The sequence below is a fragment of the Dermacentor variabilis genome, chromosome 10 (genome assembly GCF_050947875.1).
Source record: "Dermacentor variabilis isolate Ectoservices chromosome 10, ASM5094787v1, whole genome shotgun sequence".
Classification (NCBI taxonomy): domain Eukaryota; kingdom Metazoa; phylum Arthropoda; class Arachnida; order Ixodida; family Ixodidae; genus Dermacentor; species Dermacentor variabilis.
In genome coordinates, this window is record NC_134577.1 from 11,610,152 (window position 1) to 11,633,357 (window position 23,206).

At 41.4% G+C, this 23,206-nt stretch overlaps 1 protein-coding gene across 7 annotated transcripts in view; it reads left to right on the plus strand.

The window, feature by feature from the left end:
* Positions 1–23,206, plus strand: part of bt (projectin protein bent) — a 243,329-nt gene that overhangs the window by 204,214 nt on the left and 15,909 nt on the right. For all 7 annotated transcript variants that reach the window (XM_075671547.1, XM_075671549.1, XM_075671550.1 and 4 more), the window contains 28 exons: positions 1,408–1,521; positions 1,606–1,710; positions 2,428–2,625; positions 5,552–5,663; positions 7,209–7,387; positions 7,685–7,963; positions 8,611–8,783; positions 9,206–9,335; positions 9,812–10,117; positions 10,743–11,027; positions 11,454–11,741; positions 12,653–12,818; positions 13,721–13,842; positions 13,952–13,984; positions 14,102–14,167; positions 14,327–14,417; positions 14,997–15,200; positions 17,479–17,620; positions 17,713–17,912; positions 17,996–18,148; positions 18,258–18,303; positions 18,424–18,504; positions 18,604–18,709; positions 19,295–19,412; positions 19,947–20,119; positions 20,457–20,502; positions 21,196–21,343; positions 22,213–22,390. In XM_075671547.1, coding sequence (XP_075527662.1) covers positions 1,408–1,521; positions 1,606–1,710; positions 2,428–2,625; positions 5,552–5,663; positions 7,209–7,387; positions 7,685–7,963; positions 8,611–8,783; positions 9,206–9,335; positions 9,812–10,117; positions 10,743–11,027; positions 11,454–11,741; positions 12,653–12,818; positions 13,721–13,842; positions 13,952–13,984; positions 14,102–14,167; positions 14,327–14,417; positions 14,997–15,200; positions 17,479–17,620; positions 17,713–17,912; positions 17,996–18,148; positions 18,258–18,303; positions 18,424–18,504; positions 18,604–18,709; positions 19,295–19,412; positions 19,947–20,119; positions 20,457–20,502; positions 21,196–21,343; positions 22,213–22,390 — 4,242 coding nt within the window. The remainder of the gene's footprint in view (positions 1–1,407; positions 1,522–1,605; positions 1,711–2,427; positions 2,626–5,551; positions 5,664–7,208; positions 7,388–7,684; positions 7,964–8,610; positions 8,784–9,205; positions 9,336–9,811; positions 10,118–10,742; positions 11,028–11,453; positions 11,742–12,652; positions 12,819–13,720; positions 13,843–13,951; positions 13,985–14,101; positions 14,168–14,326; positions 14,418–14,996; positions 15,201–17,478; positions 17,621–17,712; positions 17,913–17,995; positions 18,149–18,257; positions 18,304–18,423; positions 18,505–18,603; positions 18,710–19,294; positions 19,413–19,946; positions 20,120–20,456; positions 20,503–21,195; positions 21,344–22,212; positions 22,391–23,206) is intronic.

The window sequence follows — 23,206 nt, forward strand, 5'->3', positions numbered from 1 at the left end:
ACCGTTCACTGAAAAGGTGACAGCATTCATTATTTACCGCAGTGCTATGGTTACAAGTCATCATTCAGCTGAATTCGTTGGTATCTCTACTCAAGGACATTGTCTATCTCCTCTACGTTTTTCTTTAATTTCTCTTAGCTTTATTTACAAGTTGACTTAATGACTGAATGGAGAGCATCACCAGAAATGTTGGTTCCTTGGAACCCCTGAAACAACTTTTTGGCCGCGAAGCACAACTGGCATGGCTGACTTCAGAAGTGCACGCATCTCTGCCGAGGGGACCATAGTTATCAGCACATACTTCCCCCTTTCTCATTTTCCTTCCTCTTTTTTCTTTCCCCTACGCAAAATAACAGGCTCCTTTGGCCGACCTCTCTGCTTTTCTCACATTAAAATGTTTCTCTCTCTCTCTCTCTATCATTTACCTCCATTCTTGGATACAATGCAGCTTGTGAGTCGTAATGATCTGCTAGTAGGGTGTGCCAACTGGATAAGTAATTCCTTAATCGGGGAAAAGCCTTGTTACCTAGTGCACAATTCATATGGAAGCGAGGAAGGCAACAAGGCAGAGCACTACTAACAACAAGCTACTCTATTAATTAAAGAAATAGTTATCAAAGAAGTTAGCTACTCTGGTAAACACGTAGTTATTTGAAGAATCATGCAAGCTATTCAGCACCCATTGTCACCTTATATGCTTGAACCGTTTAGTGCCGAACTGGTAACAGTTTTTTTTTTTTTTTCAATTCAGGTTCGGTTTGCATTCAGGCATGTTCCAAAAATATAGGTTCTGATTTGGGTTCAGTTCCACCCAAAATTGCAGTTTGGATGCTTTTCAATTCGAGTTTGGTTCAACACCCTGATTAAAACTGATGTGACTTCTCTAGTTTTGTCTATTTGGAATGTAATAATTTCTGTTTTCATAATACTAGAAAATATCCATGCAAAAAAATTATGTTGGACACTACATCATGACTTAGCTCTTAGCTTTGCATGACTTGTAGCTTTCCACTAATAGTAGTGGTTTAATGTGGGAAAAGACACTTACTTCTGCAGCCCAATAGGGAGCACAGCACAGCTATCAAGTGTGTAGGGCAATAGGATGACAAAACTTTGCACTTCTTCGTTCAGGCTACGAATAATTTATTGCTTGAAAGACAGGCTCATTGAGGTCATAGAAGTGACTCATTTCTCTGCCTAAGTTGACATTCCTTTTTCGTTTGTTTGAGCATCCATAACAATCAACAAATTTGCAACATGTGAAAATTCTTGCGCATGTTGGATGTATGGCTGTGTAAAAGGTCCTAGGTCTTATTTGCACTTGTCGGTAATTTATGCTTTTCCTCATGGCATGAACTAGGTGTCATTTAATGAATTTCAGTTTTTGCTCTAATATTTAATGTGCAGTTACTAGGCTATTCGAGGGCAAGGACTACGAGTTCAGGGTGAAGGCCAAGAATGCTGCTGGCTTCAGTGAACCCAGCGAGCCTACAGCAACGCTGCGACTAAAACCTAAATTCAGTAAGTTTCTCCCATTTTTCTCTAGATCCTCTGTTATCTTACCTGCACATTCAAGGCTAACTTGCGACGTCACTGTCATTACAGCTGTCCCATCGCCCCCTCAGAATGTCCAGGTGGTCAAAGTTGGAAAGAGCTACTGTGACCTCAAGTGGGACAAACCTAGATCAGATGGTGGCAGCCGTATTACAGGTATTTATTTTAAAGTGTTCTACTTCTTTTAGTCTAGGTTCATTCTACTCTACTTTAATGTGTTATTATGAAAGGAGCTCAGTGTACTTAGTGTCAAGATCGGTACTCTGTTTTCACATTACTTCCATTACATTTGACACTGAAAGGCTATAGCTGCATTTCCTTCACTCCTCTGCAAGGAGCCTTGATTTTCTTGTAAACCACTAGGCAAATTTTAGTTTTGCCATTCTCTTTTACAAGGAAATCAGTATTTGATTTTTACAGCCTGTGTATTTTACAGCCTATTGGGGCTGTGTCACACTATTGGGACTATACCACCGGGGCTGTGTCCTGTGTGACGCATCCCCAACATGGCATGGTGATGCAGTATGTTATTGGTGCAAAGGTTCTTGCATTTACTGTAGTCTCTTTCTTAGCACACCATTCATGAAATTCAAGTATAGTTATGCATCAATGAGAAATTTCTTTTCCAGAATGAACTGAAATAGTTCGCAGTTGGGATGCTACGAGAAGCTCAATGTTTTGTGGGGCAGCAAACCCTATTTTCTTCACTTACGCATTGTGTTTGTCAGACTAGTAAATTAATTCACGAGCAATAACTCATCTTTTTCTTTTACCCTTTCTGCCTTTTAGTAGGCACATGCTACAAATAAGGAAGGAAATAAAGGGAATTGTAAGAAAATAAACACTAATAAACTTGATATTTTCTTCCTGCAGGTTACATTGTGGAGCGACGTGAGGTTGGCAGTCCGTTCTGGTTCGTGTCCAACGACTACACGATTCTGGACTGTGACTACACGGACATGAAACTTAAGGAGAACAATGAGTACGAGTTTCGCGTGTATGCCGTAAATGCTGCTGGCAAGAGTGAGCCATCCTTGTGCACCACACCAGTAAAGGCAACAGAGTACAAAGGTATGTGCTTTTGCCTTGTTCATTCAAAGTGCATTCTAGATTCGTGACACAACAGTTAGTTGCTTTGTGGTTGAAAAGGATGATGACAATTACTCGAGAGAGGCACACGGCTAGAACATTCTATTCGCCTGCCGTAGGTTTTAAATCTATAGCACAGAGTGCACGAAAATTCTATCCCTATGTGGATGAATGCGAAAGCATTGCAACCATTGCACAATGCTAAGACAGGCCACACCGCAAGGTCATGGGTTCGACTCCCAACAAAGGTCATGGGTTCGATTGCCTTAATTAACTCTACCTTAGTTCACTGTGCCCTAATTAATTTTACCTTAAGTAGCACCAAATGCTATGGATTCAACTCTCAACAAAGGTTGTGGGTTCGAGTGCCTTAATTAACTATATCTTAATTAACTGTGCCTGAATTAGCTTCACTTTTGTAGTGCACTACTACGTGCCACAATGTTCCAGTCACAAAAGACGATAACAACACGACCAGCACGCTGATGGTGTGCAAACAGTGGAACTGGCAGACTCAGGCTTCCATCTGATTGAGCGGGCTCGGCTAAAAAATATAATTTGTGGACACCAGGCACGTGTGTGTATGGTTTTTCTCACCCACAAATTGGTGACTTCACGTCATCGCTGTCAGCCCCGGGTGTCTCAGCCACTTCACTGGGCCTACCACCGCAAGGAGCTTGAGCCCAGCTGTCTTCGCAGTATGCCTTCTATCCAGTCAGCCATGGCCTCGGATTCTCCGAATAAAGTACTGCTGTCAGTGCCACTACCCCGCTATCCCGAGGTCTCGCTCTCAAGTTCTCAGAGTTCTGGTCGTCGGACTCGGAACTTTGGTTCATTGCCATTGAATCCTTGTTCCATCACCACCGCCTCAGTTTGCAGTTGACCATGTTTGACCACGTTGTTGGAGCGCTTCCAACTACTACTGCTACGATTTCTCGCAATGTTGTATGCTCCCCATCCGCCGACCGCCCCTATGACCACCTTAAGGCGACTATCGTCCAGTGCAGCACAGCAACATTGTCTGGTATTTCTTCACCCACACCCTAATTAGCACCAGAGGTAAAGGGGCAGCAGCAGCAGCAGCAAGCAAATCACGGCAAAGACACTTCTAAAGGCCACTTCATTTTAGTTTACTTTCAGTCTTATATCTCACCACTAAATATTCTCTTTTATTTATTATAAATGTAAGCTCTAGATAATCCCTGACTACACAACTTCTACATTTTTCTACAAATCATGAATGCTTTGCACTCATCATCATCAGCAGCAGCAGCCTGTTATATGTCCACTGCCAGGATGAAGGCCTCTCCCTGTGATCTCCAATGACCCCTGTCCACAGAGCAAGAAGCATTTAGGAGAGGAAACTCCGCTGTTTGCGGCGACCAGAAAAGGTCACAAGCCCGTGGAGCCGTTGTCGTGCTGGCGGCCTGGAAAGAAATTACCTCCGTTGAGAGCGCACCGGAGCAGCCTGCCCGGGCGCTGCATTTTTTTTTTTTTTTTTTCGCTGGGGCTTCTACGACGCACCGCATGGCGCCGACACTGTATACGGCCCCGTCGGCGCATACAACAATTGTGACCTTATCTGGTCGCCCGCGCTCGCTCGCGCTGACGGGAGTTTCACCTCCTAAATGTCTTACTCTGTGCCCCTGTCCTGCGCCAGCCAATTCCAACTAGTGCCAACTAGTGCCTTAATCAACTTCACCTTAAGTAAGACCAAAGGTTGTATGTTCGAATGCCACCAAAGGTTGAGGGTTCATAGCATTTTTGGACCATTGTGTGGTCATGCCGACATTGACAAAGCCAGATTTTACACCTCATGAGCTATTCAATGCTTTTGCATTATAAGTGGAACAGAAACTTTGACACACAACTGCTTACAGTAAATGCTGTTCTGTGTGATATTCTGCTTTGACATGTTGTCCTAATTTTTGTGTGCTGTATGTGCTGGACGTGTTACCAGCATGCCCTAGCCCACACATTATCAGGCCACATTCACCTTTTGCTCCTTGGACTAATAAAACAATGGGTGGCCTGTTTCAATAAACAGGCACTCCAGTGACTAGCTATTTAGAGCCCCTGTGAGAAATATAAAAGCAAGATAAATATTTACACTGCCTCCACAATGCTAAGTAAGCTGGCAGCATTGAAACAAGTGAGACAAAAAAAAAGAAGAAGAAAATACTTGCCATAATTTTACGAAATGAAAAGGGAGCGGTATGGAATAAAAAAAAGGTATAAGATATATTTAAGCTGATATTAGGAAGAGGCAGGACATCTGACAGAATGACAGAACTAAGAAATTCGCAGGCATAGGGTAAAGGCACTTTATGGAGGGTAGGGGTATGAGAAAACTTCTTTGCATTGAGCTTAATTTAGCAGGTAATGGCAATGATTCCATGATAGTAGCATGCTGCCAATCCCATAAAGCTAGACAGGTAACCATTGGAAAGCATGTTGCAGAAATAGGCAACGTGTTCCTCTGCTATGCTTCACTGAAGTGTCAAGCATAAAACATAAAACATAAAAGCATTAGAGGGTACTATAGAGAGATTATTTATGGCATGATAGTAACCAGCTGAGTATAAAAAACAGAGCAGCAAAATGTACAGGTTCTTGAGTTATGAAAGCATTTTACTATGTATAAAGTAATATTGTTACATATTATAGAACATTTAAAGTTGACTGAAGGTGCTCGGTAGCTTTAAAACTTGAATTGAATACATTCTGCATGTCATGGTATGTTGAACTTTATCTGAGTTTTGTTCATCATGGTAGGATATCCTGTCCTTTACTTTTGTGACTGTATTGGAAACATGTTATAATGTGTGCTTGTAAACTTCACACAATGCACTCACTTAAATATTCTGGCATTTCATTTGAATTCTTGGTTTTGTTGTTTCCGATACAGATGGCGTAAAGCCAGAGTTTGTGCGCCGACTCTTCAACAAGAATGTCAGCCTTAAGAAGCAAGTCATTCTTGAATGTGAAGCCATTGGAAAACCTCCACCAACCGCAAGATGGTAAGCTCTTCTTTCTACACATCTGTTTCCCCCCAAGATGTTAATTGTTCCTGTTTAATGACTCGTGACAATGGAACAACCCCATGGTAAACCACAGCACAGAACTCTTAAGTTGCATTTAGCTGTATTTTTCCTCTTTATTGCTTTTCTCTATGTCCATCATATTTTTTCCCCTCCTCACCTTTTCTTGCCACTTCTGTCTCTCTCAAGGCCACGGTACAGTTCAGCTGTCCACCGAAGAGTGAAATATTTAAGATGTCCACAGCCCTTCATTTACTAGCTCCTTCCTTTCCCCTTCTAATAAAATTATCAATCAATCAGTCAATCAATCAATCAATATGTCTTAAGAGCATGGAGCTAGTACCAGTATGGTAGTGTGTCAGACACATAAAAAAAAATATTTTTTCAGCCTTATTAATGTGAAATTATATTTCTGGTGCAATGCCCTAGTTCTTGTGCTCTTATAAAGTGTAGCATATTATGGCTTCATCAGGCTTGAGAGAGACACCATATAAGAGAGCTCTGGATCTACTTGTACCATCTAGGGTTTCAAATAATGTAGCTGCTGCAGGAACAGCCATGCTACAGGGCATATCTTAACTTGGTGCAAGCATTTCCCTGCATAGCGCTTCATTTGGTCTTGTGGCTCGGTGACCATGGCATTCTGCTACTGTGCACAAGGTTGTGAGTTTGATTTCCAGCAATGGTGACTGCATTTCAGTGAATGTGTAATGCAAAAATGCATGTGTGTTGAGATGCATGTCAAGCAGGGCTGCTTATTATTGTCACTCAAAGGAAGATGTTGACATGCACACATGCATTCACATCATTTATGATCATATAGCCACTATATACTCTGTTTCATACTTAGAAGGCTACACTGCAGGAGCTATGCAAGTAGTGCTGTAATTGGTCTCACTCCATGTGTTTCACAATGCAGTTGTTTCTGATCTGTGGCACTTTCTACACCAATCACGAATGAATATTTTACAACTACCACAACATGTGGACGCTAGGTTATGTCAGACTACATATTATTTGTGCACCTTTGTACTCTATTTGACGTGCTACAAGCACAAGCGATGCTCTGCGATGGCTGGTCACAGAAACATATATGGAGCACCTTTCATGTAATGAATTTGTCATATTTTGCAACGTAAAAGCATGACACTTAACGTTGCACTGAATTACGTGATATATACCTGTAGCTTTCTTTCACATGTGACACTATTTTTTTTATACTGAATGCGAGCAGTGAGAGAAGTTTCTTTTGCCTTCGTAGCATGGCTTGTTATATAGGAAACGGAGTATAAGATACTTGGTTCAATTTTATCTCTGCACATTCTTACATTATCTTCCTTTCTGTTTTTTATTTTACCTATGCTGCAGGATGTCATCAGTAAGTAAGTTACACTCAACCCTGTGTTCAAGCTGGAAGTAAAATAATTATGCTAATTTGAATTGATGCACTGCAAGCACTTTCATTATGTGTTGAGCACTACTGTGGACAACTTCATTTTTTTTTTTCATTTTTTCTATTACAAGGCTGAAGAATGGTCGAGACATTCGTGCTGGAACAAGAATCCGAGCTGTTGAGAAGCCAGAAGAAGGCGTCTACCAGCTGATATTCAGCGAAATTGAAGATGGTGATGAAGGAGAGTACACCTGCGAAATTAGCAACCCTCTGGGCTCAGCAAGGTGTTCTGCAGACCTCAAGATTGCTGGTCAGTTGGCTTTTCCTTGCTTATTTCCTTGACCTAGCTGAGTACAGTTTTTTAAATCGAAATGATATTCTCTGCTTTGTTGTTTATTTAAAGTTCAACAAACTAAACAATGTAGATGCTGTAGAGTTACGTATATTTCCTTTAAATATGCCATTTCTCAATCTCTGCTAATGTTGCCATGCTGCATGTGAGTGCGTGCTTGAGTTTCTTATTGTGTAATGTTATGAAGTACAAAATTCTATAGAAATTTTGTTGCTTGAGTGGCTACTAATCAAAATAACGTACAATCTATTGCAGCACCACCACGAATTGAGCGCTGTCCGAATGAAGTGTACGTCCCAGAGAAGGACAATGGCAAAGTCAAGATCTACTTCTCGGGCTCAACACCCATGGAGGTATCACTGTTCAAAGGAGGCCTTGAAGTGCCAGAGAGTGACCACCTCAAGTACACAATGTTCGATGACTACGTAATTGTGTACCTGCGCGAGGCAGAGAAGCCTGACGAGGGCAAGTACCAGCTCACTCTCAAGAATGACAGTGGCACAGCAAGCGCCCAGTTCACACTCTATGTCACTGGTGAGCAAGCTTCTTTGTAGTAATTATTGCTGCTTCCCATAGGCCACAGGTCGCAGGCTTCTGTCATTTGATTCGGAAGTAATCGTACGTAACACAGTCACTGTTCCATTGTGTCCACATAAACAAATCAAGGATGCCGACAGGATGTGACGTCCACTAGTCACATTCACTTAATGTTCCTTTCTTGAACTAATAGGCATGGTTAGTTAATATTCTCAAAATTCATCTCAGAACTGCTAACATTTGCATAATAATGGTTTTCAATTATGACTATCGAGTTCTATGCTTGCTAGTGAGCAGCTCACTATGCTCTTTTGGTAAGCTGAAAAGCACGATAGATAACAAAGCATACACATGTCCTCTCAATTTGTGTGCTCTTGTACTGTGGGTTCAAAAAGTTAATGGAGTGCAGCTTTAACAAAAGTTATCAATTACCATGCAGTTTGGGAACATAGTGTTTGTAGCACATACTATTTCAGACTGAAGCTAATTTCCAAGTTATATGCTGTGCCTTTGCAGGCTTGGTTAGGACTGTATGCCCTGGCCATGTCGTGTAAACATTCAAAGTCTATAGTGTGCTCTAGTGTGCCTTTGCTATTAATAAAATTAATTCTAGGCTAATTCCAAGTGTAAAATGTCATTTGCAGGCTTGCCTGGGCCGCCTGTTGGACCTCTGGAAGTGTCTGACATCACTCAGCACACTTGCAAACTGGTATGGCACCCACCTAAGTACGATGGTGGATGCAAGATTACCCACTACATCGTGGAGCGCAGGGAAACTACTCACAACCAGTGGGTGGTCGCAAGCACCTATTGTCGTGTGAGTGCATTCTAAAAAGTATGAGAGACTTTCTTTCACATTGCAGAAATATTCTTTAGATTTGCAGCAAACGTTGCAAGCATGCTTTGCAATGTTCCAAGGCATATTGCTTGAGAACATTGCTGAGGCTTTGTAAGTTACATTCAAGAGAATTACCTCTTGCAGTGACCGACAGCAGTTATTAACAGGCAGTGTGAGTTCCTTGTGCCAACAGACAAGGAGTCTAGGTGGTCCTTCCTGGCAGCAAGGAAAGACATTGGTTCACTTTATGCATTGAATTATAAGGCATAGTTTATGAATAAAAGCACATTGGCACTCTTAATGGGCATTAACTTCTGCTTGTGTGTTTAGGAAAGTACAATTCTTAAAAAAAATGAAAGCTAATTTTGCTTTTTATTTATTTATTTTCGCTGGCTGAACAGGATACAACACTGACAGTGCAAGGTCTAACTGAGAATGGAGAGTACCTCTTCAGAGTCATGGCTGTCAATGAAAATGGCCAAAGTGCGCCACTGGAAGGAACGAACCCAATCATCGCAAAGTTGCCATTTGGTCAGTAATACACTGGATTTCGCACTCCATTTTTGCTTCATGCGAGATTATTGAAATATATAGGAAAGCACCCCACTCCACTACAACCTTTAATGTAGGTTGGCTCTACTCACTGATACCTTCATTGCACTTCTGTTTATATGGAAGCATGTACATGTAAAGCCTTTGCATGTGCATTGCCAGTACACTACAAGCTTGACTGTTAGTGTTCCTAAAGCCACAAAACTTGACAATACAAGGAATGATGGCACTTGGACAAGTGCCTTCTGTCTCTTTGTGATTTTGGTTTTATCAAGCACACTGAACATTTTAGAATGTACCTGACAAGCTAGGCCTAATACTGAGTACACTATAGTTCATTGCGAGCTTTGCTTGTATTTTCCATCTTGTGTTCCTGTGCTGACAACTGCATGCAGCATCCGGCACACTGCCCTCAGCCTCAGCACCTGAATTGCTTTTTCGCATGGGGTCTGCAGATCCACCAAATGCGCCTGGCATACCAGTGGTGACAGAGGTGGGAGGTGACTTTGTTAACCTGTCGTGGGAGAAACCAGAGTCCGATGGCGGCTCACGCATCCTGGGCTACTGGGTGGACAAGCGCGAAGTCGGCACCCAAGCCTGGCAGCGTGTCAACCCTGCGCACCTGTGCCTGCCAACACAAATCAATATTCCCAACCTTATTGAAGATCGGCAGTACGAGTTCCGTGTGTTTGCCGTCAACGAGGCAGGCCAGAGTCCACCATCCTCCAACTCCCAGCAAGTCAAGATCAAGGACCCACACGGTGAGTGGCTTACCTCTAGACTAGCATGGCAACAATGTGTGGGAAAGGCTGTGTAGGGGCATATGGAAATTAAGTTCAGTATAAAGGTGTGACATGATAACTTCATGGCTGCTCATTTTTCGCAGCACTTATTGGCGCAGATAAAACAACTCAGTGTTTCTCACTCTCATTCCCTTTGTGTTCCCTGTGACGTCTAGGTGAAACATTGCCATGCCTGATCTTGATTTTCACCCATCTTTTTTATGCTAACCGTTTTCCTTGATATGTTATGGAAAGTAACCAGAAAGCCTTGGCCATCTTACATGGCTGTATCAGTAATTTAAACTGAAAGTAATTGAAATTGAGTACCATGACAAATTCTGCAATTCTAGCTGGAACTAAAGAGAAGAAATTTATTTGCATAGGGGCATGCTGCACATTAAATAGCTAACTTCTAGCATGTTCTGATATGGTTAGAAAATTCAACAGTATTGGGCCTGCACAGCTCATGCAAGACAAGTGTGATTAAAATGCACTGGGTGATGTATCAATGCCTTGCAGCAGGTGTGCTTAGGGTAATGGTGATACGACAGTGCTGAAACACTGATGTGCATGTGATGTTGCAATGCTCTTTTCTCTTGTGCAGCTGCAACGCCACCTGAGTTCATCATGCCACTCAAGACAGCCATGGGCATTGAGAACAAGAGTGCCCAGTTCCAGTGCAAGGTTACCGGCAACCCGACCCCTGAAGTGACATGGTACAAGGGCACACGCGAGCTGCACGAGAGTCTCAAGTACAGCATCACGCGCGAAGGTGAACTGTGTACGCTCATCATCTCGGACATCTTCGGGGAGGACGCCGATGAGTATGCATGCCGTGCCGTCAACAAGGGCGGCGCCCGTACCACCCGCGCAGAGCTGCTCATCAAGAGTGAGTCCCTTTCAGGGCACTTCCTTTTACTTTGGTTTGTTAGCTCACTCCACAACTCGCATTTCACCCAAGGGCACTGTGGGTGTGCTTGCTGATTTATACTGCATTTTAAAAAAAGAATAATTGTTTTGCTCACTGATATTCATTCACCATTTTTCTTGTATCTTATGCGGTGACTTTCAAAACACACCACTTATTGAAAAAGAAATAAACGACAAAAACATTGACCAATTTTACAAAAGATAAGTGATGAACAATTGGAAGCATGATCATAGATTAAGAAAGAACTATTTACTACAAAGGGTGACAGCCACGCTGTATCCTGCACATGTGTAATTTCCAGCTTGCAGCCTATTCCATGGTTTGTTAAAGCTTGCTAAAGCCAAGTATTATTCTTTAAATGTGCCTTGACATTTCTCCATGCAGCGGCACCGCACATCAATGTGCCACCTCGGTTCCGCGAACTGGCCTGCTTCGAGAAGGGCGAGAATGTGGTTCTTAAGATTCCTTTCACGGGCTTCCCGAAGCCGCGCATCAAGTGGTTCAAGGAAGGCGAGGAGATTGAGAGCGGCAGTCACTTTGACATCCAGACTGGTGAGCGGCATGCCATCCTCACCATCCGCGATGTCAACAAGACCGACAGTGGACCATACCGCTTGGTCGCGGAGAATGAGCTTGGCATGGACTCGGCCATCATCAAGGTCCAGATCAGTGGTAAGCACTGAATTTCATTCAGCTTTACGTTCACTTTTCTGCTTTCGAATTGAGCATGCAGAAGTGCACAATGCATCACAACCTGCGGTAATTCTTTATAGCCATTTGTAAAGGACATCAGCATGTCACAGGTAGTGTTTGTGGTGTCTGGAGGGTTGATATCTCATGTAGTGCCAAAGCTCTTATTGCGATTATAAAATGCAGTGTCATGCACACTGGCTGCCACTCTGTGGTCCATGGATGATTTCAGAGACTTGTTAATCTGTGTTAAGGGTCAGCAGCCTGTGGCAAGCCCAGAATTGTGTAGACCACATAGGTAGACCACTGAGCAACAACATTGCTGTAATCTTTTGCTTTACTTGAGAGCTAATTTCGTTTTGTGACACTGAAATTCTGAATTAAGCTGTGCATTCCTTGGGCTATTCTACTTTATTGTTGGCATAGAGGCCAGGTCAGTGAGGATTTCATTTTTCATACAGAAGTAACTAAAGTAATCTTGCTACCTTAATGGTTTTGAAGAAGTCTTTTTATAGTTTAGCTGGGCTTACCTCTTCATGAGGTCGCACATTTTTCTTTTACTGCTTTTCATTTTTTTCCATCCATCTTGCTGCCAACTTTCTCATGTATGCTGGCCTTAGGGTAACTTTCATTATTGTTATCCCTCTGCTGTGGAACATTATCTCGTTGGCCAACGCCAGTAATGCACGCATTTTATCGCTGTCTCCACTTTGCGCAGATATACATCTGCGCAAAGTGGAGACAGCAGGAATAATTTCGTGCCACACATGAATGGCTGTTCCACCTTCTATTGATGCTTTTGACACCCAATGGTGCAGAAGTGGCACTACTCCTTAATTCTTGTTTTTTTGCGCACTATTCAGTGAAAGGCGAACTTTCTTGTGCCTAAACAGACAAACCCGATCCACCAAGACACCCAGTAGTGGAGAACATCAATGACGACAATTGCCTGCTGTCATGGAAGCCGCCACTGTGGGATGGTGGAAGCCACGTCACAAACTACATGATTGAAAAACGAGAAAGCCCACTCACCACATGGGTGCGCTGTGGCAACACGAGGTATGCGTGCCTGCAAACTTCTAAACTTATGCAGAGTAAGGATATGTGACGACTAATATTTAAATGTTTCGAATAACAAATGGATATGCTACTGTTTGATTAAATAAAATCTGAGATCAGATACTGGCTCTTTGAATGGATTGCTGAATTAAGTAACTGTTTAATGTTGAATATATCTTCGAATTGTTTTTAAATAATATACACTCACATGAAGACAATTGATAAACAGATTTGAAATAGATATCCGTGCAAAATTGTGGATCAGTGGGGCATAAATATAAAGCCAACCAGTGTAACTATAAAACTAACCAAAAGGTTTATATCATATTTAATAACTATTTAAGAATTATTCAGAAACTACCTGTGTTCAATTTCATACTATCACTGCGTATCTGATTCAGACTCAAGACACTGTCATCATTAATTGCTTCGTACTGTCGTATTCGATGCCATCATTGTTTAATTCACATGCATTTCAGTTTCAAAAGCCCCTGTTTGCACTTCCTCAATGCATGTAATTATTGAAGGCTAATTCTGTGCTCTCACAGTTCTGATTCTATTCAGTTCACTTATTTGTTCACCGAAGTATTTACCAGATGTGTGAAGTATACCAAAAAAGAATTGCTCATTTTTAAATGTTCTTTCTTGTCTGTTTCTTTTCTAAAGGCTGCAGATTGGCAGTACAATATATTTTGTGCCCCATTACTAACACTTTCATTATTATAAATAATAACATGCAACTAGGAGCACTGGGTACCAGTTGTATGTCAGCTAGTAAATCAATCTGTTAAGATATTTTTGCCTCAGTACACTATAACTTTAACTGTTGATTCATTTTGTATAATGCAAGAAGTTGCAGGCGCACCAGTAATGTCTGGCATATATTGATCTTTTTGTTTTAGGTTTACAACTCACCAGATCACTGGCTTGAACCCATCCAAGGAGTACCAGTTCCGCGTTTACGCTGAAAACGTCTTTGGAAGGAGCGAACCTTGTGAACCCACGGCTCCCATCATGACCAAGCGTAAGCAATCAAACTTGTGAAACAGCTTGCATTATTTTTTCTCATCACCGTAGAAATTTTCTTTCATGGTAAACATTTTACCTAACTTTTTCACTTACTTCTCTTCCAGCTTCAAGGAAGGAAAAGAAGAAAGACTACATGGGTATGTTTACATATTTCAATGTTTTTCAGTGGCTTTAAAAATCACTTGTCTGATAGCCTCCAAAAAATATGTCAACTTTCCTCTACTTTATATTCACCTTTGTCATGTTCATTTTAGTGGATGAACACGGAAAGAAGATCCGAGGAAAATCTGAGGGCAAGATCACAAACTATGACCAATTCGGTAAGTTATCACAGGGCATTATCAAGTTGATAAACTCCCTTAACAAAGCAAAGTCCATTATACGACTTATTGCTTAGTTATTGTACCTGCTACACTGATTTGTTGCTTTAACCTTCTGTGTGTGTGTGTGTGCTTTTTTTTTTTTTTTTCCTGATGCAGTGCATGACTTTGACAAGTACATTCCGCAACCAATTGACATCAAAACTTCCAGCGTGTATGACTACTATGACATCCTTGAAGAGATTGGAACGTACGTAAACCATGTTTTCATGTTTTTAGGAAACAATATTTAAAGGTTTGCTAGCCCACTGTTGATGACAAAGGACCAACTAAAGACAACATAACATACTGTTGCAAAAGGAAGTAGTCACTGACAACTCTTGACAGTTATTTGATTATACAGCAGTTATCTCATACTTTTCTCCATTCGTGAAGGAGTTTTTACTTCCTCTTGGTGCTTTAGTGCTATTCTCAGAAACTTCAATTTTCCTTATTGTGCTTATGCATACAAAATCCCACTTCTGTGTGAAGCACAGGCTCTTAAGGTTCTTGCTGTAATGATGAGTTAACAGATGCATTATAACATTCATTTATATGCAATAATGCATACGAACAGTCTTTATTTTAGCTTCGTGCTTCCACAGTATCCCACTGGGGCATATTGAGTATGGCTTTTGGGGGGGTGAAGTGCCTTGAAAGCTCTCGGGTAATGAGGCACCTTTGTAAATTTTAATTAAAGTATTCAAAGTGGCTAAAGTGCTTGCTGACATTTGAATTTGTCTTTTTACCACATGGTCATTTCTCCTTTTTTCTGCCGCCTCCTCATCAGGGGTGCCTTTGGGGTGGTGCATCGCTGTCGAGAGAAGAAGACAGGCCACATTTTTGCAGCCAAGTTCATCCCTGTTTCCCATCCTCTGGAGAAGTCCATTATCCGCAAAGAGATAGACATTATGAATCAGCTGCATCACCCCAAACTCATCCGCCTTCACGACGCATTTGAAGATGATGACGAAATGGTGCTCATCTATGAATTGTAAGTCTTGAATTGCATACACATTTTTTACTTCTTATGGTGTTGCTGGTACCATCTACAATACAACATCCCAGTTCGCTCCCAGTTCGTCTCTTACAGTTCGACTGACTCCGCTACTGTTGATGTGACATCAGGTGTGCCCCAAGGCTCCGTCCTTGGGCCGCTTCTTTTTTTTATTATACATAAACGATTTGCCACTTCACTGCTCTTCTAACATCCGTCTCTATGCTGATGACTGCGTTCTATATGAAGTGATGAAATCTTCTAATGGTCATTATCGCCTTCAAGAATCGTTTTCTAGGTTTTGCGATTGGTGTAACACTTGGCAAACGAACATTAATTTCAATAAAACCGTTCTGATGTCTTTCTGCAACAAATCTTCCCCCTCCCTTTTCAGTTACTCGTTCAATGGCTGTACTGTAGATAAGGTTTCCGAGTATAAGTATCTTGGTGTCATTTTTACGGATAACATTTCATGGTCCAAACACATTGATTACATATGCAGTAAAGCACTCAAAAAGTTAGGTTACTTGAGGCGAACGCTAACCCGATCTCCTAAAGACACAAAGTTACTAATGTATAAATCTCTAATCCGCCCTGTTCTTGATTATACATCTGTAGTTTGCAGCCCGCATAAGCAGTTAGAGATTAATAAACTAGAGGCTATACAGAAAAAAGCTGTGCGATTTATATGTCATCGTTACGATCGCGACTTTTCACCCTCTTCAACACTTTCTTCCTTGAACCTAAACACGCTCTCTTCTCGTCGCCGTGTCGAATCATTAAAATTCTTGCATTGCATTGTCAATTCTTTAGTTAGGCTCTCAAATGATAATTACATTGACTTCGCGCCGAGATCATCAGCGAGAAGACATCGTGACCTAAACTTGATACCCTACTACGCACGTACTAACATGTTCAAATTCAGCTTTTTTCCCCGCTCAATCGAAGACTGGAATTCATTACCTGGGTCCATTCGCTCATGCTCATCCCAAATTTTTGCAACCGCCATCCCAGATGCATAATCGTGCTCACCCATGCCTGGCAGCATTTGTATAACTTATTGTGTATTTTTCTTTCATCAGTGCTCTTTTGTAAAAGTATTCACTTGTGTTTATTTGTGTATTTTCCTTTCATCAGTGCTCTTTAAAAGTGTTCACTTGTGTTTACCGCTGTATACTCCACTGCATTTTCTGTACCTTTTCTTAACCCACTCCTGCTATAGCGCAAATTGCGCTGCAGTATGTGTAAATAAATAAATAAATAAATAAATGCTGCAATTCATTATTCACTGAACAGCATAGAACATGTTCCTGTAAAAAAGCATGGGACGTTTGGTTCTCAAATTAATGTTGCAGAAAACAACCTACATGCTTTATTACAGTTAGTAGTCTCAACATGACTGCCTCCTACAGCACTATTTGCTACTGATAAACCACAGTAGTGCCTATAAATCTCACCAATGCAGCCTGCATAGTCTGCCATCGTTGACATTGACATGCTTGCTTCCTACAACATAACTTACCGCTGATAAAATTTAATGTAAATGTCTCACAAAGCTTACAGCATGGTTGCCAACCTTTGACAAGTACTTGTCTTGCTTGGTCACTTGCTCACTGATGTCAGCATGTGGGTTATGGGTCGAAATATCTGTTGTTCAGAGTTATCAAAAAATTGACCATCCCGCATTATAGTACCAAAATTCAATCACACCAAAAGTGATGGTGTAATTGATGGTCCCACCAACCATTGGTGGGACTCAAACACACAACTTTTAATGGGAGTCGAAACCACAACCATTGCTGGGACTCAACACACTACTTTTAATGCGAGTCGAACCAACAACCATTGGTGAGAGTCGAACCCACGGCCTTTGGTGTTAATTAAGGCAAATTAAGGAACTCGAACCCATGACCTTTGGTGGGAGAAAACAAGTAATAGGAAGTAACAATGCATTGAAACGAGAATGTCAGGTAATTTAATTAATGTCTCATGAGTGCGCTGCCTTTCGCCTTCATCCTCTTTAGCGAATGCTAAAGTGACTGTCAATTTTTTTTAGTTTGACTCAGTAGCCTGCCAAGCATATTGTCTTGGAATGGCTGGTATGCAAACGTTTCTGTATTGAATGCATAGTCGTGACTCATAACATCATATTATATATGTGGAATCATTTATGACTAGCATAGATCAAGATCCGCCAGTTTTTGTAGCATCCAAGTTCTGCCATCATTTCTGACGATACTCATTTTTCATTTCCTCTGCACTCCAAAAACTTCAGCATGTCTGGTGGAGAGCTGTTTGAACGTATCACAGACGAGGACTACAAGATGTCCGAGGCTGAAGTGATCAACTACATGCGCCAAATCTGTGAAGGTGTCAAGCATATGCACGAAAAGAACATAATTCACCTTGACCTCAAGGTACTGTACTCGTGCATGAGAATGAAGGCTGTCTTGTGCTTCATTCTTTATAAGATAACACCCATATTGCACTGTTTCCTTTTTTTATCCAGCCCGAAAATATTATGTGCCAGACCAGGAAGAGCACAAATGTCAAGCTTATTGACTTTGGACTGGCCACTAAGCTTGATCCAAATGAGGTTGTCAAGATATCAACTGGCACTGCTGAGTTTGCGGCTCCTGAGATCGTTGACCGCGAGCCAGTTGGCTTCTACACGGACATGTGGGCAGTTGGCGTGCTGGCATACGTCCTGTGAGCACCATCCTTTCTGAGACCAGCTTTGGTACCTTAGTTTAATGTGATCATAACTAAAACATCTGCCTCTCATTTTGCAGGTTGAGTGGTCTGTCACCATTTGCAGGCGAGAATGATGTCGAAACACTAAAAAATGTCAAGGCCTGTGACTGGGACTTTGACGATGAGGCATTCGCAAATGTTTCAGAGGAAGGCAAAGACTTCATTCGCCGTCTGCTTACAAGGAACAAGGAGTATGTGCCTTTTTCTTTTTCTGCCTTTAGAGCATATATTTGTTTTGTAAAAGTTTACTTCAGTCATGTTCTTGCTGGCATGTCTCACATCTGATGTTTCCTTCTGCAGCAAGCGTATGACAGCACATGAATGTCTGGAGCACGATTGGCTCAAGGTATGCTTCAAGTATGCTGCTTTTGTTAAGCAGAATGCTGCGTATTAATGTTTCAAGTCAAAAGCAAGTAACGCTGCTATTGTGTTTGACTAAAAAAAAATATTCCATTCCTCCCTTTAGGGTGATATCAAGGAGTCAGCAACCATTCCAATACCCAACAGCCGATACATCAAGTTCCGGGATCATATCAGGGCCAAATACGTAAGCTTGCAACTTGCATACACTATTTCAATAATGCTTGAATAGTATGCTTCTACATTTCATCCCTGATCTAATCTCACTCTTTCTCATACTGTTTAGGGCCATTACTGGGACACATGCACAGTTCCAATTGGGCATATTTCAAACTATAGCTCGTTACGAAAACTTCACGACAAAAAGTACAACATCCACGACTTCTACTTCGGTAAGTTATTGTTCATTGTTCAGCATCTGCATTTTAACAATGAACAACAGAAAGCAAAAAATTTAACCACACTTGCAGACTACTTGTCTTCAGATCTTTTCATTTTCTGCATTCTTGCTTAATTAACTTAATTACATGCTATACTTTTCACGGCTTGTCTTTCCAGTGACATTTCACAGAAGTTGATCAGAATGCACTTTCTTTTCTTGTTATGCCAGCTACCCGTAATATTGTTCGACTCATTTGCTAGACCATAGATACCCAAGAAGTGCTCTTAGAAACACTGCACACACTCAATATTAATCACAAACACTGTACCCACCGTGGTTGCTTACTGGCTTTGGTGTTGCACTGCTAAGCACGAGGTCGCGGGACCAAATCTCGGCCACGGCGGCCGCATTTCGATGGGAGTGAAATGCAAAAACACCCATGCACTTAGATTTAGGTGCATGTTAAAGAACCCTAGATGGTCAAAATTATTCCGGAAGTTCCCCACTACAACGTGCTTCATAATCAGATCGTGGTTTTGGTACGTAAAACTCCATAAGTTGATCACAAACACTGTTTTGTTTCCTCTGCCTACAGATCGAAGACAAGCAGCTCCACGCTTTGTCATCAAACCAACAAGTGCATTTGCCTTTGAAGGACAAAGTGCCAAGTTTTACTGCAGGGTTATCGCTGCTGCACCTGCTACTATCACATGGTAAGGAACTACTTTTGTCATGGTTGCTAGCTATTTTACAGCTTTCTTTTTTTCCCCAAGTAGTCATGACAACTATTCCTCAGTTCTGAAGTTTCATGCCCACCCCTCCTTTCTCATAGATTTTTCTTTTGTGTTTCAACAAATGATAAGGATAATGCGTAATTTATGCTGTAGAATGTCATCTGTGATGCTTAATAGGCACAAGGTACAGACTAAAAGTCGGGCTTGTTTGCATTTCTTGAATAGCATTAATATGAAACAGTGCTACACCATAATCTCAAAAGCTCTTGCGCACCACGTGTGTTTGAACTTGCATTGATAGACGACGTTCGTGTAATTAGAAAAATGACAAATGCATGGCATGTGCGGCATTGGAAACTTATGATAGCAAAGTTGTGCTACTTTGTCGCAACAATGAATTCATGCTTAGGGCATGCATCTTCCTGTGGAGCTCAACAAGCTCTGAACACATGAATGAGTTGCATCGTATTAGAATCTGGCCTCCACATGCATATTTGTTGTGCCTTGCCACAGGTATCGCGACAGCTGCGAGCTGCGGCAGAGCGTAAAGCATATGAAGCGTTACGAGGGTGATGACTACTACTTCATTTTGAACCGCTGCCGCCTGGATGACCGTGGCGAGTACATTATTCGTGCAGAGAACAGCTATGGCTACAGGGAGGAGCCAGTCTTCCTGAACGTTCAAGGTAATAAACAATATTTTCCCCCCTTGGTTTGCTTTTTGACTTTGCAAGCATATATATATATATATACTATTTGAGAACGTTCTGCAGCCTTAATGCTATAGAAACATGTTCAAAAGGTTGGTACAGCTATATCATAAAAAGTATGCTTATCAGACAAATTGAACACTGTGCATTGCATTGTAGATTACTCTTGACTTATTAGACATTAGATTACCTTGGAAATGATAGCACTGCAACATTTGATGCAGTCGCTATGTTTGATTTGCTTGATATTTTCAGCTGATGAATTACTCTTACTTTAGTTCTTTATTTACTTTGTGATTATTGTTTTTTACAGCTATGCCAATCACGATTCCAGAAGTTCGGCTAGAGGAACCTGTCAGGTGAGATATCTTGTATCCTTCCTTTTCCATCTTTTTTCTTATGAAGCTTTTGCTTATTACCAACTTAGCTTCCCAGTTCTCATGTGAAATTGCAACTGATGTTTGAACAGTTTTTAAGTGCAGTGCAATCATCAAGCCTGCGTGTTTATATAAAGAGCCAATATTTTTAATGAATTTCCTCCATCTTTCCCTGTCTGTCACACACTCTTTGCCTTGCTTCTCGAAGTTTACATTTTAGTCTTTTTCACTTGATATTGTTTGCCCACCTCTTCAACCTCATTTCATGTTGCCATCAGAGTTAAATGTCATTGCCTACTTTGTGATCTAGCTTTCATCTGTTCATCTAAATTTATTGCATAGGAATTCACTTGTCTTCCTTTGAGGACACAGGCATGCTTTTGGAGTTGGCAGCTGGTTGGAATATAGTCCTTACTTTGGATGCATTGTCTGTCTCGCCATCGCATATTTGATTTGCTAAAACAAGTTATGAGAGTGATGATTTTGCCACTGTGTTTGCGAGAGTATTCACTGGCAGTTTTTTCATGACCGAGTCACCTCTTGTACAGAAAAAGTGCTGAGTGAGTTCCAGAAGGCGAATAAGCTACCAGTCTAGCATTAACTAGTTTGCCACTACTGTCAGTCTACCAAAAGTGTGCAGAGAAGTGCTGATGTGCTGAATGTGTGCGAATGCAGACGGCGCAGAGAGCCCCTCAGGTACGAGCTGTGGGAGGAGCCTGCTGATAGCGCTCCTTGCTTCACATTCCACCTCCGACCTCGTGTCATCCAGACCAACCTTGGCGTCAAGCTGCTCTGCTGCCTGTCTGGAAAGCCACATCCAGAGGTCAGGGCTCTAGGCAAAAATTTTTTTAAATATCAGGTGCAGCACACCGCCTTTTTTAGACATGTATTGCATGCAAACTTCACCTGTAACCAATATGAACAAGGCTCCAGTACAGAAGCGGAAACATTTGTTTCTCTTAAACATTTATTTCTTTGGTCAGTGTCTGTTATTTTACACCAGGTGCAGCACAGGTTTGTCCTGCTCTTGAGGAAGAGGGTAGGTAGAGGAAAAGGGGAACACATAGGCTTCACAACATTCAGCAAAATGAAGAGGTGCATTAATGATATTTGTTCTTTGGACGACATCCTCTCTCTCTCTCTCTCTCTCTCTCTACAGGCTATGATATCTTGAGCTTCTTTGATAGACCATTATGGCTTTAAAAGCAGTCTTTGTGCAGTTCAAGGAGATGGATATTACTTCATAACTATGTTCTGGAGGAATTAACTGTGAGCAGGCCACCCATGACATCAACACTTGTCATAAAAACTTACACAGAAGCAAACCAGCATATACTAATAGATAAATGATTGTACACTGTGTGTGAAGTCATTGTAAGTGTGTAAATTTAAGTGTTTGCATCTCGTTTTCTGCATGACATTGCCTGAAATGCTGTTCAGGCCATCTGAGTTGGCACCAAAGTTCAGGCTCTGCCAGTTTATGTGACACACTGTTCTTTCTATTTGTCTCTCTTTTTGTTAGAATTATCAAACCTGATACCAAAAAAAAAAAAACTTTTAGAGGCTTCAAACATGAAATTATTTTAAAAAGTAATTTCCTATAAAATATTGCACAAGAACAGGCAGGGCAGAAATTACATCTGGAGCAGCTGCCAAGAATGGGAGCTTCAAATTAAATTTTTTGAACTACAGATCAAATGGTACAAGGATGGCAAGGAGCTCAGCAAGTTTGACTACAACATGACCCACGCGGATGGTGTGGTGACACTGGAGATTTTAACTTGCAAGAAAGAGGATGCCGGCAAGTATGTCTGCAAGGCCAAAAATGCTCTTGGAGAGGATGAAACCAGCTGCTTCCTCATCATTGAAGGTCAGTAAAGGAAGATAAAGAACGTCCTTTGTGATAGCTTTGAGTTGCGGTGCAACAATAGACCATTGAATAATAGTTCAGGATTACCCTCGGCACCTAAATGTTCGGCTCTTGCATGCATTGATGTTGCGACTCACTCTTTGTTCAGACCGCAAGTGTAACATACATATCAGATGCAACTCACCAAAACAAAACTTGATTTCTGGATTTTTACAGGCCCAAATGCCTGTCATTGTTTCAAATGTAGTTTGAATTCAGTGTTATATTCTGAAGTAGGCTAGGCAATTGTCTGAATGGCTACCCTGTCTTAATTTCTACAAGATGTGTACGTCTTTCTCATAATGCACATTGTTTTGCTTTTATGTGTTTGGTGTTCCTGTGCTGATTTGTATCATGATCCTTTTTCAGTGTGCAGTCTTTAGTGAATTGTGTGTGGCCATTACTTTCCTGCAGGGAACACTTGACCTGTATAATTTGAGCATATGCTCAAACTGAGCAATGTTAATGTTTGTTGTGTTCCTGTGTTGATATAGATACGTGGCAATCCTTTTTTCTAAATGCGGTGTTTTATAAACTCTGTGTGATGATTATTATATTGCATCATTGTTAATGCCCTGTGAAGTGCACGCGTCAGATTAACAAGGCTCTCGACCTTTTACCATGTCCCAGTCATTGCGTAATCCTTATCCCATAAATTGCATTTATGCCTGGCATGGCATATAATTCTCTAACGCACTAAGAACATTGACTTTTTTTACTACAGTTAGGTTTTTCATTAGTGTGCAAGAAATGGACAATGTACTACTTGTTGCAAAA